The sequence below is a fragment of the Perognathus longimembris genome, chromosome 14 (genome assembly GCF_023159225.1).
Source record: "Perognathus longimembris pacificus isolate PPM17 chromosome 14, ASM2315922v1, whole genome shotgun sequence".
NCBI classification, from domain to species: domain Eukaryota; kingdom Metazoa; phylum Chordata; class Mammalia; order Rodentia; family Heteromyidae; genus Perognathus; species Perognathus longimembris.
Window position 1 is genome coordinate 43,988,960 of NC_063174.1, and position 14,706 is coordinate 44,003,665.

The 14,706-nt window shown below is 48.5% G+C and overlaps 1 protein-coding gene across 2 annotated transcripts in view; it reads left to right on the forward strand.

Moving 5' to 3' along the window:
• The window catches only part of Adck1 (aarF domain containing kinase 1), an 81,882-nt gene extending 67,451 nt beyond the window's left edge, over positions 1-14,431 (forward strand). For both annotated transcript variants that reach the window (XM_048362133.1, XM_048362134.1), the window contains exons 8-11: positions 4,321-4,470; positions 5,732-5,929; positions 11,214-11,407; positions 12,871-14,431. In XM_048362133.1, coding sequence (XP_048218090.1) covers positions 4,321-4,470; positions 5,732-5,929; positions 11,214-11,407; positions 12,871-13,042 — 714 coding nt within the window. In that variant the 3' untranslated portion in view covers positions 13,043-14,431. The remainder of the gene's footprint in view (positions 1-4,320; positions 4,471-5,731; positions 5,930-11,213; positions 11,408-12,870) is intronic.
• Positions 14,432-14,706: the final 275 nt, after the last annotated feature.

Genomic DNA, 14,706 nt, shown 5'->3' on the forward strand with positions numbered 1-14,706 from the left:
TACTGCTTTCCAGAGTGGCTGAACCAGTTTACATTCCCACCAACAATGAAGTAGGGTTCTCTTTTGGCCACATCCCCTCCAACATTTATTATTGTCAGTTTTCTTGATGTAGGACATTCTTACTGGGGTGAGATGGAATCTCAATGTTGTTTTGATTTTCATTTCTTTTATGGCCAGTGATGTAGAGCACTTTTTCATGTCTCTTGGCCATTCTAATTTCCTCATCAGAGAAGTCTCTTTTTAAGTCTTTGGCCCACTTGTTGAGGGGACTATTGGTTCTTTGAGGTTTTGTTTTGGAGGAATGTAATTTTTTTAGTTCTGCATATATTTTAGATATGAGGCCTTTGTCCGTTGTATGGCCGGTAAAGATCTTTTCCCAATCTGTGGACTTTCTGTTTATCTTGCGAGTTATGTCCTTAGCCCTGTAGAAGCTCTGCAGTTTGATGCAGTCCCATTTGTGTATACCCCCAGGCTGGCTTTGAATTGTGATCCTCAGCCTCCCGAGTAGCTAGGTTATAGGTGTGAGCCACTAGCACCTGGCTGTGAAATACAATTTTGGTGGCATTGTTATTGACTAAAAATTAAGGGCTTAGACATCAACTTGTAGCTCTTACTCAGTAGAGATGCAAAAATTTCCCTGAAAGGCTGATTTAAAAAAAAGTCTCATAGAACAATAAACAGTCTGTATTTCATCCAGGAATCCTAGTCTCTTTTTCTTAAGTACCCACTTATTAAGTATTAACTTCCTGAAAATTCTCTTTGAAATAGCTCCCCTCTTTTACTTGCTTCCTTATCAAGGTGTTAACATCATTGGTGTGCACTGATAGTCTATTTGTATGAGCTGTATTAACTTGTTGACAATTATTGATAATCTTTTTATATGAGCTCTATTAACTTGTTGACAGTTAAACTTAGCAATGATAACCGGGATGTGTTTCTTCCGAGTTCAAAATACTAAGCTACCAGACTGGAAACAAAGCCATGGCATTTGTGTATCCTCTCCTAGGCAGTGTTCCTCATGGGTGATCATATTTGACTTTGGCTTTTGAGATCGCTCTGCAAGGAAGTACAGCAAATGACTTTACTTGCATTAAATTGCTAAGGCAGAAAAGGAGATGACTTATTCCCTAGGCCAAGGTGATTCCCATGCTCAGACATTGGCTAGCTCCTTCTCCTTTGCACACTTGTTTATCTCTGTGGCATCTGGTTAAAATGAACATCAAGAACAGATGGCATGGGCTGGGGATATAGCCTAGTGGCAAGAGTGCCTGCCTCGTATACACGAGGCCCTAGGTTCGATTCCCCAGCACCACATATACAGAAAACGGCCAGAAGCGGCGCTGTGGCTCAAGTGGCAGAGTGCTAGCCTTGAGCGGGAAGAAGCCAGGGACAGTGCTCAGGCCCTGAGTCCAAGGCCCGGGACTGGCCAAAAAAAAAAAAAAAAAAAAAAGAACAGATGGCAGCCAGGCACTGGTGTGGTCCTAGCTACTCAGGAGGCCAGTATCTGGAGGAGCACAATTTTAAAAAGCCAGCAGGGCAGAAAATTCCATGAGGCTCCATCTCCAAAATAGCCAGCAAAAAGCCACTTTGGAGGCATGGCTTAAGTGGTAGTGTGTCATGAGCAACATGAGCAAGAGTATAAGACCCTGAGTTTAGACCTTGGTATCTTCAAAATAAGGACAGACCACAAATGGAAAGATCCCTGAGTGGAGGACCTCTAGACAGGATGTTGTTGTGGGCAGGGCCACTGTGGAGGCTTTGCTGATGCCTGTTCTAGCAGCTGACACCCTCATTTCCCTGAAGCAGAAGCTTAGGCTACATAGACAAGAGCCGTCCCCCCCCTTACCTGCCATCCCCCTCCCCCCTTAAGGGCCATCTTTTAATGTAATAATAAGGAGCTCAGTGCGATTAGCAGTATTTCACAAAACTTAAAGAGATCATATATCTCCCTGTGACATATCTGCCCAGACTAAATGAGATGTCATTTCTCTGCTTTCTGGCTGGAATTCCGTCAGCTCAGTCTGGCTGCACTGCTTATCTCAGGCTGATCAGGAGCCCTGATTGGACCTTATAGTCGTCTCTGACAAATAAAAATGAGCGATTGCTTAATAAATGTGATTGGCTGGGCAGATGTAACCTTTCAGGGCACAGCTCCAAGGAGCGCCAAGGAGCCTGACAAAAGGGATTTTGGTGGCACAGACATGGGGACTTGCTGGATCATCTGGGGCCATCTCTGACTGAGGTCCCACCCCCCTGCCCCTCAGCAAACAGAAAATGATGGCCTTGAGCGCCTGGCAGATTTGCCTGGGAACTTGCCTGGGGCCAAGTCTGTCTCCTATGAACCCTGAAGTGTCTGTTTCACAGTCCTGGTAGCTGGGCACAGCAACTTCAGTGCCTTCATCTGGTCTAATGCACACTGCAACCTATCCTGCCTACCTTCCAGGCGTGTTAGGAGAATCAATAATGACAACTACAGGGGCACCTGGCAGAAGTCACCAGGTCCCAAGCCCTGTGATCTTCTCATTTACCTTGAAGCCATCCTTGAGAGCAGCCCTATTATTACTTCCGTTTTGCTGAGGCTGGGAATATCAGCAACTTGTTTCGGGTCACGAAGCTCAGTGGAAAGATGCAGAAGTAGGTGTGACCCATGGAGAAGAGCATTGCTGAATTCCACACTGAACCCTGGCTCTGCCGCTTTCTAATCTTGATGAATCTCAGTTTCTCACCTGCAAAGTGAGGGGTGTTACAATGGAATCTGCCTTTAGTGATGTTAAAATTGATGCTGGCTCTAAACTAGGGCTATTCTTGATTATTTCATTTGGGGCCAGTTGTAACTGATTGGGTTTCAGAGGAGATTAATGGGGTTAGGGAAAGCTGGAGAGGTGGGAACTGTGGCATTTCAGAAAACCACAGAGAGCTGAGGGTCTGTCTCATTCATGTTGAATACAGAGTCTTAGGGTCCCCAGGTCTGGTGCTAATACAAGCAAGTGCATGCATAATAGAGCCAGTCTATGGTATATAAATTATCTCAATAAAGCTGTTTAGCAAACAGAGCCAGTTCCTGCTGTCTTGGAAGTTTATGATAGTGGGCCAGATAGTCATTAATCAAATAATAGCACGAATAATTGCTAGTCCCATGGAAAAAGTATAGCATCCTCTAAAAATATATGGTAAAAGAACCTCTTGCAGCCTGTGGTGGTAGGAACAGGGCTTGAACCTAGGGATGGTGAGATAGATGGCAGGAATGATCCAGCAGTAGGAATAGCATGCGCAAAGGCCCTAAGGCAGGAAAAGCTCAGAGATCACTGGAGAAGAGAAAGAGTGACTGTCAGTGTAGCTCAAGATGAGACCAGGAAGGGAGGCAAGGTCTGGTTGTGCAGGACTTCGTAGACTGAGGAGAAATATTAATCCTGTGTCCCCGAATCTATGAGACCTAGCTCCTCTTCTGTGGTCAGGATATATTTGTTAATGACCATAGGGTCCAACTGCTGATACCCAGTGGCAGCTGCTGTCCTGGGGTGTCAGCTTTCTGGATGGACATGTCTTTGTCTCCCAAAAACTCATGCACAAAAGCATCTGCCCAGCCAGGTCTGCTCTATTCAGCAGCTGCTCCCTAGCTGGGAAGAGGCTTTTAGCTTTAATAAAAAAGGGAGTAGAGATAAGAAGGCTGCCTCGGCAGGGAGAGCAGCAGTGACAGGATGATTTAAATGGCCTCTCCAGTGTCATTTCTTCTGTGCAGACATCATAAATCAGATTAGCATTGGGCTCTGGTGGGGAGGGGAGAAGGGCCGGGGAGGGGAGAAGGGCCAGCATGGGGGCTCTGCCTAAGGTAGGCCTGGAGCCGTCAGGGCAACTCTGGAGGAGGGTGGTGTAGCCGCTCAGTCCCAGTGCTGTAGCCTGTGTTTTGAGCAGGATCGCTCCCCCTGCCCCTACACCATTCATTCTCATCTTTGGGGAAAGGATAAAGATGGGCAGACAAGAGAGTAGGGGAAAGAGAAATGGAGTGGGGAGAAGAGAAGGGCGATGTGGGAGATGAGGAGTTGTAGCTGTTCATTGAAATCACCTTGGGAGCTCCATAGCATGCCAGAGTTCCTGTGGTTCTAATGTGTGGCTGAAGCGGAGGAGGACTGGATTAGAGCTGAACGTCTGTCTTAAACACAAAAATGACACCATCTCAAAATCACGATGTTCACTGCCACCATTCATGCCCATTTGGTCCCTTTAGTTTCCTCTTGAAATTTGACCAGGTGGAGGGATCAGGGAAGTCCCCGAGACAGTTATAGATGGAACAGAACTGCCACCATCTCCTTTCTCTTCCAGATCTCCCGCCACCTGGGCAAGATGTATAGCGAGATGATCTTTGTCAATGGCTTTGTGCACTGCGACCCCCACCCGGGCAACATGCTGGTACGGAAGCACCCACACACAGGCAAGGCAGAGATTATCCTCTTGGATCATGGACTCTACCAGGTAGGAAGAGCCTTTCCCGCCCAGCCTGGGGACTGTTCCAGCGTGGGGTTATGGCCCACTGAAGTCTCCCCTTAGTCACACCCAAGTAATCAGATGGGGCTCTGCCTTCCCCGGAGACTGTCATCTTATGCATGTCACTCTCCTGAGAGCTCTCCCATACTTCAGTTTCTTTACAGTAAAGTGCCACCTCCTTTACCGGTGTCATGACAAGTAATGGAATATTGCATCCTCCTAGGGTCAGTGGGGAAAGGGCCACCCTCTGTGTGACAGCTAGGACTTCAGGTGGAGAGGTGATTGCACGTTTGAACCCAGGAAGGAAAAGGAGGTGGGAGGCCCCAAGACTTTGTCCTCTAGAACTCAGGATGAAGAGCTGCTTGGAATGAGCTATGAGCTTCCACCTGCCATGTGGGAAGTTCCTATATTCAATAGGGATGAGGTCCTCAGGGTTCTACAGCAACTTTCTCAGGCCCAGATTCTACATCCTTAAATCCCACCTGTCTTTGAAGTGCTTGCTGAAGGAGGGTTGCGGGCCAGGCTAGGCCAGCTGTTCTCTCACAGATGGCCCCGACAACAGGACTTTAATGGCTTGCTCACGTGCCTGTCCTGGGTGTGGCAGAGTCTGCAGTGTCTGGCTTACGCAGTGCCTGGCTTACACAGTGCGATCAGTCAGCAGCAAGGAAAGGGCTCCTAGGGGCATGTGTTGGAATGCATGGGGAAAAGTAGCTCACAGGGGAGCAGAAGAGGACAACACAGATATTGGTGGATAGTTAGCAGACACTATCTCTCTACCTCACAAGGCTTCAACATCCCTCACGTAAAAACCTGACATCCCAAATGCTTTTAATGGAAAGCTTTTGGAGCTCTATGATACCCAAGGAGAAAAATTCCATGCCTTGAAACTGTTTCATGCACGATATTATTAAAAACATTGCATAAAATTACCTTTAGGCCATGTGTGTAATGAAACATAAATGAATCTTATATTTACACTGGATTCCCATCTCCGATATATATATATATATATATATATATCTATGCAAATATTGCAAAACCTGAATAACATTAGAAATCTAAAACACTTCTGGTCTCAAGTGTTTAAGTCACAAGATATTAAACCGGTTGTAGACTTGACTTGAGCCTTCAGGGGTGGCTGAAGTTTGGGCATGCTTGACCTCTGTGGTAGTGGTTGGCTCCAGCCACAGGCTTGGGCCTTGGGTAGGGAGAGGAGGCTCAGGTTCTGCCGTTGCTGTCCTGGCCATAGGTGCTCACCGATGAGTTCCGCCTGGATTACTGCAACCTGTGGCAGTCTCTGATCTGGACTGACATGCAGAAGGTGAAGATCTACAGCCAGCGCCTGGGTGCTGCAAACCTCTACCCCTTGTTTGCTTGCATGCTAACAGCCCGGTCGTGGGAGTCGATCAACAAGGGCATCAGCCATGTGCCAGTCACTTCCACTGAGGTAGGTAACCCCCTCTCCTAGCACCATGCTCTCCCTCCAAATGACCTGGGAATCTCTTCCAATCTAGAGTCTAAGAGTCTTGATTACTGAGCTGTTTGTAGCTATGATGACTTTGTACATGTGGGAAGGGCGGAACTGGAGCGATGGTGGATGAGAAGCAGGGAAGGGAAAAGAGATGATGGTTCAGATGGAGGGGGAAAAGGAGAAGCTCTTGAACTGTGTCCCTACCAGGCCTTATCAGCCTGGAGCAGAAACAAGGATCTGTGGATATAATAACCTAGGTGTCTGTAGCTTTAACCCCAACCTGCTCACACAAGGTGTCGGGTTCCTCCAAGTTCTCCCCAGGACTTCCTAAGTTGGGCAGCCCTTCCTTGCCTCCTGCCGGGCACTGTCTCCTGTCACGGGACTCCTCAGGGTCTACAGGGAGGAGAGCCCTTTGCTTCTCCCTGCCACCCTCAAGCAGCTGTCCTTTCCTCCTATAGACTTGGTAGTGCAGCAGTTTCTTTTGTCTTTGTTACTTTTTCTCCTGCTGTGCACCTAACAGCCCAATGGAGATAGATCGTAGGAGCACCTCTGCTCCACAGAGGCTCACAGGGCAGTCTCATCTCTCTTACTCAGGTAGTCCCCTTTTCAGGATGTTTCTCCAATCTTCTTGAGACTGACTTATCCATCCACTGTTGGTTTCCAGGCTCAGCCATACTGGCCTGTATCTCAGGAGTAGATGGGCTCTTGTTCTAATTAAGGCTTCTGATCAGGACAGGAGAGGAGAAAGCACTCATGCTATTGGAATGCCTGGGCTCTAGTTCCAACCCCTTCCTCTTCCTAGTGTTGTACCTTGGGTATTCCCATCATTCCTTTGGGCTTCATTTATGGTAGGCAGCAGCTCTAGACATGGCTAGGTCCAGAGTCTTGCTATCTCCTGGCTCCACTTCCTCCAAATTTGATCTCATTTTTCTAGCAAGCTGGGTGAAAAGATGACCACCTGCTGGCCCTACAGCTTAAAAGCTCATGGCAGAAGAAGAGAGATGATAAAACTGCACGGGTAGGAATGGTGCTGCCTGTTGAGTTAATAATGCATGTACAGCGCCCACTCATAGTGCCTAGAGTTCATTCATTCAGTTTGTTTTATCTGCACTTGGTTCTGAGGAGCCCGTAACTCAGTACAGATAGGCCTGTTGTGTAGTTTACACTGATAGAGAGAGACAGTCAACAAGTGGATAAACAGGAAAGTGGGATAATTGCAGGTTAGAAGTGTGCAGAGGGAATGAACCAGGGTGATGATGTGAGTGAAGAGGAGAGGGCCGCGCTTAGAGAGGTCCTCCACGAGCCATTCACATTTGAGCTGAGGTTGAGGACAAGGAAGGCACCAGCCCCAGTAGGGCCCTGAATCACACATATCTGGCAGGGGAAGCCTCAGGGGAAGGAAAGTTTGGTGTGGTCCAGAGTGTGGCAAGGATGAGGGTGGAAATGGGAAGAATTTGGGACACTGAGCAGGTTGAACATCCCACAGGGCCTTGGAAGTCAGGGAAAGAAGTTTGGATTCACTTCCAGTATGAAGTGACTTTGACAAGCTTTAAGCAGAAAAGACGATACTCAGATGTGCTTGTTTCATTTTGTTGTTTTTGTGCTGATCCTGGGCCTCCCACACTCCCTTACTTTTTTTTCTGTTCAAGAGGTTGGTGTGGGGGCTGGGGATATGGCCTAGTGGCAAGAGTGCTTGCCTCACATACATGAAGCCCTGGGTTCAATACCTCAGTACCACATATATAGAAAAGGCCAGAAGTGGCACTGTGACTCAAGTGGCAGAGTGCTAGCCTTGAGCAAAACAAAAAACAAAAAACAAATGCTGAGGACAGTGCTCAAGCCCCTAGTCTAAGCCCCAGGATTGGCAGGAAAAAAAAAAAAAAGAGGTTGGTGCGCTACCACTTGCGCCACAGCCCCACTTTCTGGCTCTTGGGTGGTTAACTGGAGATAAGCGTTTCACAGACTTTCTGGTCCTGGCTGGCTTTGAGCCCCAATCCTCAGATCGCAGCCTCCTGAGTAGCTAGGATGATAGGTGTGAACCACCAGCACCCAGCTTAGGTCTGCTGGTTTTAGGTATGTCTCTGGAGATAAACAAGCAAGAGGTTGAACATTTGGAAGGCTGGGCCAGGCTTTCAGGTTTGGGAGATGATGACAGAGACTCAGACCATGCTGGTGAAACCAATAATGGAATCAAGTAGAGCCAAGGTGTGCTTTGGGAAGTGGGGGGTGGGGGGGGGAGAGGGGTGCTTTCTTTGGGATCAGGTGTGGAGGGGAATAAAGGGCAGAGCAAGGTTGCACTGTAGCTTTTCAGGATGCCATCCAGAGTGGGGATGGGTTGCTTCATGGCTTCATGTCACTGGGAAGACTTTGGAAAGGACATGCGTAGGGTGGAGCTGCCCAGTAGTTCTCTTGAATAGACAGGGGAATCCTGGGAAGTGAAGGTGGGAGGTGCAGGGAAGAGGCCAGATTTGGAATGCTTTATTCAACCTGGGAGTCTTCAGCACACTGGTGGTATTTAAAGGCATTGGGTGAGCAAGGTCAGGTGGCATACGGTAGGTATCTCCTGACTGGCATTGGTATTTATTCAGGAAGATATAATGATCCAGTTTCAAAGTCAGTTCCCAGAAGAAATCTCCTCTGTTCCAGAAAGCCTTTTCTTGGCACTTGTGCTGACAGTCTCCCCTTAGTACTGACTGTACCATTCAGGAGACCAGTCCATTCTGAGCCCTTGGTGGAGTTCTACGTACATCTTCACTCTCCACCTGCTCCCGGGTGAGCCTGGGAGGGACCTTGTTGTGCATCTCTTCAATCAGGTTCCTGTAGCCCTGAGACTGCATCTGGTAGGGAGCTGGATATTTGGATGAGGGGTGACCTGGGCCAATCCCAGCTAGCCCTGCCTCCACAATGGAAAAGTCCTGTGTTTCTGAGCTCTGTTCTCATTCAGAATGAAGAGAATTCTCCACTTCTGTGGCTGAAGTCTAACCCATGAGGAATTTATTCTCTCCATAACAAGAAGCCCACAGAGGTGGGGTTGGTCACCTGGGCAGAGGCGCAATCTGGGCTCACTGTGGTGGTTCTGTTGGCTTTCCTTTCCACATTCCCTGATGGCAGTGGCAATTCAAGGCTTCACATCTTCAACCAGGGTTAGGAATCAGGGGTGTATCCCCTCATCTGTCATTTTTGGGGGGCCAGTACTGGGGCCTTACACATACTGTTGGTACTCTGTCACTTGAGCCACATCTCCTCTTCCTGCTTTTTGATGGTTGAGTTTAAATTGTGATCATCACATCTCAACCTCTTTAATTGCTAGTATTATAGATGTGGGTCACCAGTGCTCTGCTTCATGTATCATTTCTCTCCCTTCTTCCCTCCCTCTTTTCTTTCTTTCCTCCTTGTCCTCCTCGTCCTCCTCCTCGTCCTCCTCCTTTTTTTTTTTTTTTTTTTGTGTGTGTGTGTGTGTGTGTTGATCCTGGGACCTGAACTCATGGCCTGGTCTCTATCCCTTAGTTTTTTCACTTAAGGCTGGTGCTCTAGCACTTGAACCACAGCTTCACTTCTAGCTTTTTTTTTGTGTGTGTGTGTGATTCATTGGAGATAGAGTATCATGATTTTTCCTGTCCAGACTGGCTTTGAACTATGATCCTCAGATTTTAGCCTCCTGAGTATCTAGGATTATAGTGCCACTCATACTCAGCTTACATGTCATTTTTTAAGAGTAAGGAAACTCTCCTAGAAGTCTCAGAAGAGACTTGTCCTTGTGTCTCATTAGTCAGAATAATGTGACATGTTCCAGCCTAAACCAACCATTTTGCAAGAGGAAGAAGTATGCTCAGAACCAGCAGGCTAGCCCCATTCCCCCCTGCCATGAGGGGAAGAGGTGGTAGAGCCAGGTGCTGAGTGTTCATTCCCAGGCTGCTTGTGGGTGAGTCCCACTACTTACTGCATGGACCTGGGGCAGGTTACTTGACTTCTCATTATCTCAGTTTAAGTGGACATAATATAATCAGCTTACAAGAGGTATTATGAGAATTCCAAAATAAATACATGTAAGTCTTTTCAAAACACTTACTTTTGAATGTCCAGAGTATGTCTGCCACCACTACTACCATCATCACAATCATTTTTCTGGATACTGAAAAGGGCTCAGAGGCACACTGCCACGCCCAGGATTCTGAAGGACTCAGAGACAGGGACAGACAGGATGCCAGGCCTCAAACTTAAACACAGACAGGAGTGGGGGCGGTGGGACTGACCAGTGGCAGGGACTAGCTCTGGATTCTATTCTGGGGGTGCCAGGCACTCAAGCTGCAGCACAAAGTGCGGTGATCAGCAAGACAGTGTGGATGACCGGTAGATCTGGTGGGATGCAGGGTCTAGAGTCCTTAGGAGTTGGTTGCAGTCAGGAGCTCAGATCTATGAATGATAGCATCCTGGGCTTGGCTAGGATGGGCATGACTCAGTTGGTACCAGCTCTTAGGGCTTCTTCCAGGTCTGGCCTGAAGCTGATAGCCAATGAAGAAGTCTTGGAGAGTCACTGGGCCTTTTGGATGCACTCTTGCTGCTTCCATGCATGCCTGAGAACTGAGCCATGACTTCCTATCCATGAGATTAAGCCACAGAGCTTCTGGTGCTAGACATGTCTTTGGGGAGGGCTACTCATCATCCAGGACAGCTATGCTAGGAGCTACCTCCTGGAGTCTTCCCCTACCCCCTTCTTTTCTTTTCTTTGACTTCCCTTCTCTCTCTCTTTCTCTCTTTCTCCCCCACCCCGCACCCCCCATATGAGTATGGGGCCTGAACTCACTTATTGTTGGTGCTCTACCACGTGAGACACATCTTCATTTCTGGCCTTTTGCAGATTATTTCTTCATTTCCTGGATAATGTCTGCTCAGGATGGCTTCAAACCTCACATCTCCGAGTTCTGAGTAGCTAGGATTATAGGCTAGAACTCAGGCCCTGGGCACTATCCCTGAGCTTTTTTCTCAAGGCTAGTGCTCTACCACTTTGAGCCATAGCACCACTTCTGATTTTCTGGTGGTTCAGTAGAGCTAAGAGTCTCATGGACTTTCCTGCCTCAGCTGGCTTCCAACCAGGGTCCTCAGGTCTTAACCTCCTGAGTAGCTAGGATTACAGACATGAGCCACCAGCACCTGGCTGTCCTGAAGCTTTTCCAGCCTCCTTGGTCCCAGGATGCCCAGGCCTTTGCCACCCTGAACTCCTTTTCCCACATCAACCATCTGTCTGTCTTTGCTGCTTTAGGACTCAGAAATCCGCACCAATGTGACTACCTGCCTCCCTGAGATCAGCCAGCTCCTCAACTGTGTCCCACGCCAGATGCTGCTCATCTTCAAGACCAATGACCTGCTGCGCAACATCGAGGCCACCCTGGGCACCCGTGCCAGCGCCAGCTCCTTCCTCAACATGTCACGGTGCTGCATCAGGGCGCTGGCGGAGTGAGTGTGGATTCCTGCCTTCACTCCCCTCCTAGCTCTTGGCCTGCCCCATGGGTCCCACTTGCCTCTGCTTTTCTCCACTAGCCCACAGGGCCCTGCTGTGCTGCCCAACTTCCACTCCCCCCCCCCCCCCCCCCGCAAGAAAGTTAGGGAGAGAAAGTCTTGGAAACTGTTTTTGGGGTAGCCCAAAGAATTGCCTGTACTGTGAAATGGCAGATTCTTTTTTTTTTTTTTTTTTTGGCCAGTCCTGGGCCTTGGACTCAGGGCCTGAGCACTGTCCCTGGCTTCTTCCCGCTCAAGGCTAGCACTCCGCCACTTGAGCCACAGCGCCGCTTCTGGCCGTTTTTCTGTATATGTGGTGCTGGGGAATCGAACCTAGGGCCTCGTGTATCCGAGGCAGGCACTCTTGCCACTAGGCTATCTCCCCAGCCCCAAAATGGCAGATTCTTGTACCTTACCCTACTAGTTTTGCTTGCCTTACTCAAGTTTGAACTGTTTTCTGAGCATCTCAGCCCCATCTAGTTGTTCCCATCTCTAGCTGGCTCCGGAACTTGGCTCCCTAGAACTAGCAAGATACTGAGGCTAGTATTCTTTCTTGCAGGTGGTACTATGACTCAGGAAAGTATAGCCAGTGGGCTCTCTTGGAACTCAGCTCTTCCTAAATGCCTCACACCTAGATGTCTCACACCTTTAGGGTTTTGACCTCAGGGAGGTCTGTCCACAGGAGAAGGGTTCTTGGTCTCCAAATGAGAGCCAGGAATACATCAGAAGGGCCATATTCTGTTGGAACTTTCTTATCCCAGAGAGAAGGACTGGCTGTGGTCAATCCAGGCCTATCCATGCATGCTAGGTAGGAATGAGTCTTTCTGGGGAACTGAGATTTGACCACATAGATCATTACCAAATCAAATTAGATTAGAACAAAATATAATGTACACTGAAAGGGCTGAGCATAATTTATATTTTCTCTGAGGGTTTAGGAAGTAAGTTGAATAGGTCATTATCATAAACAACAGTTTTTATCGTGTCTTTTTTTTTTTTTTGTAAAGAAAGGACTGAACTGATCTGTAGGCCTCAGCTTCCCAGTATCATCTAATTCTAAGTGATTCTCATCCACAGGAAATTTAGAGAGGCTTTGTTTATATTTGTTTGGGGATTCTGGATTGACATGTGTTTACTATGTTTTAGGAGAGAACCTTTGGAATGTTGTCTCCAAAGTTCTAGCAAACCTGATGCCCTAGGAAACAACTGCTTTTGCTTACCCCATGATTTGAAAAGCCCCATTGAGATAGCTGAGTTCCTCTGGCCCCTGACTGGGTAGTGGCATGACCATGTGACCAAGTGAGGTCCCAAGAGCAGAGAAAGCTGGGAAGTTGGCCAAAGCGCCATTTTTTTACATTTTTTCTTAGACATTCTGAGCTCGTGTTTCTTACCCCCTTGTCCTTTTCTTTCTTTCCCTTTAGGCACAACAAGAAGAATGCCCATTCATTCTTCAGAAGAACCCAGATCTCTGTCTGCGAGGCCTTTAACTTATGGAAGATTGACCTGCATGAACTCATTCTGCATGTGAAGGGGTCAAAGCTGGCCTGCTGGGTCTCATCCCTGCTTTGCTGGCTGGTTTCTGTTCCACACTGAGTCATGCCCTGCCCCTTCCTGATGTCTTTGGATTCCTTGGTCTTTCCTTCACATCCTGTCTTCACCTAGTCACCCCATTTATGTCCTGTGGTTGTCTGCAGTCCCAGGACGACTGTCCACACTACCATCTTGGACCCCTCTGGACACTCTCCCCTCCCGCTGCAGCCCTTTCTTAAGACTCAATGGCTGCACCATGAAATATGCTTCTCTCCTCCTCCAGGAAGAAAACACAACAGCCTCTCACATCCTGCGTGTGCCATTGGCTTGGATTTCGCCTCTACTTCTGTGTCCCCATGCATGGATCTATGGGCCATGGAGGGCCCAATTGACTTGTAGGAAGTTTGACTTTGTGGGAGGTGATGTGATCTTTGGAGCAGCTAGAGAACAGGCTCCCCAGTGGTGCTGTCCTTCAGTGAGGCATTGTGCCTGTGTGCCATCCGGGGCAGAACCATTGCACTGTCCCAAGTGTTTACTGTTGTTTCAATAAATGCCCTCAAGGCTGTGGGCTTGTCCATCCTAACACATGGACCCATTTCCACTGGGCCTGGGCCTGGCCATGGGCTTTTGGCTCCTCTTGACTGCTGCCTCCTAGAGTTCCAGGAGGCTTATAGGAATATGGTCAGAGCTTGGTGGTGGGATTTCTAGGTTGGGGGCAACTCCACTGGGCCAGCCGTGGCCATGAACACTGAGTGCCACAAGGCCCTTTTGCTTGACTTCTGGCCTCTGTAGCCTCTGTGAGCTGTAGGACTTTTCCCACTGGGCCCCCTTCCTGCTCCTTGGTGACTTCACTCCCTTCCTATCTTCCCCCGCGCCTCCTCCCACCCCCCAAGTCTCTGAGACCTGGATGAAAGATGTTCAGAAGCCTAGGACTGGGAACTCAGGAGGTCAGGTGAAACCTGGGGCTTCACTTCCCTGGGTTTTCATGTCATCCCCTGGGAATGGGGTGCCCATCTTATTCTTGGCTTCCCCTCAGGATCTCACTTGATTCCCTCCATTTGGGGCTTGGGATTCTACCAGGGCCTCCCAGGCCTCCTGGAGATGTCAACCTTCTAATGGAATGGTAGGTTTCATCTCTGAGACTTCCAGGTCACCTGTTTTTACCGTTGCACTCTTCTAGCATTTGCCTCCTCCAACTCCACCCTCTTCTCCTGTTTCTGGATTACCTTCAGACTCCTTCTCTAAGGCCTGTGTCTGTGTGGGCTCCCAGTCCCCAAGATCCGAGGTGTGGCAATTCCTTGCTCCTGAGCACTGGGGCTCACAGATGATAGTTGTGCTGTCTCTGCTCTTCCGCCTCCCTTTCACAGTGGCAGATAGCCCCTGAATCTCATCTAATTTTCTGTTTCTTTATTCATAATAAGCAGGTTTTCTAGTGATCAGAGATGATTTGCAATTCTTTTTTTTTTTTTGCCAGTCCTGGGCCTTGGACCCAGGGCCTGAGCACCGTCCCTGGCTTCTTTTTGCTCAAGGCTAGCACTCTGCCACTTGAGCCACAGTGCCACGTCTGGCCGTTTTCTATATATGTGGTGCTGGGGAATTGAACCCAGGGCTTCATGTATACGAGTCAAGCACTCTTGCCACTAGGCCATATTCCCAGCCCTGATTTGCAGTTCTTTTACTTCCAGAAAGAATTGTTTTTAGTGACCAGTTGAATGTACCCAGAGACC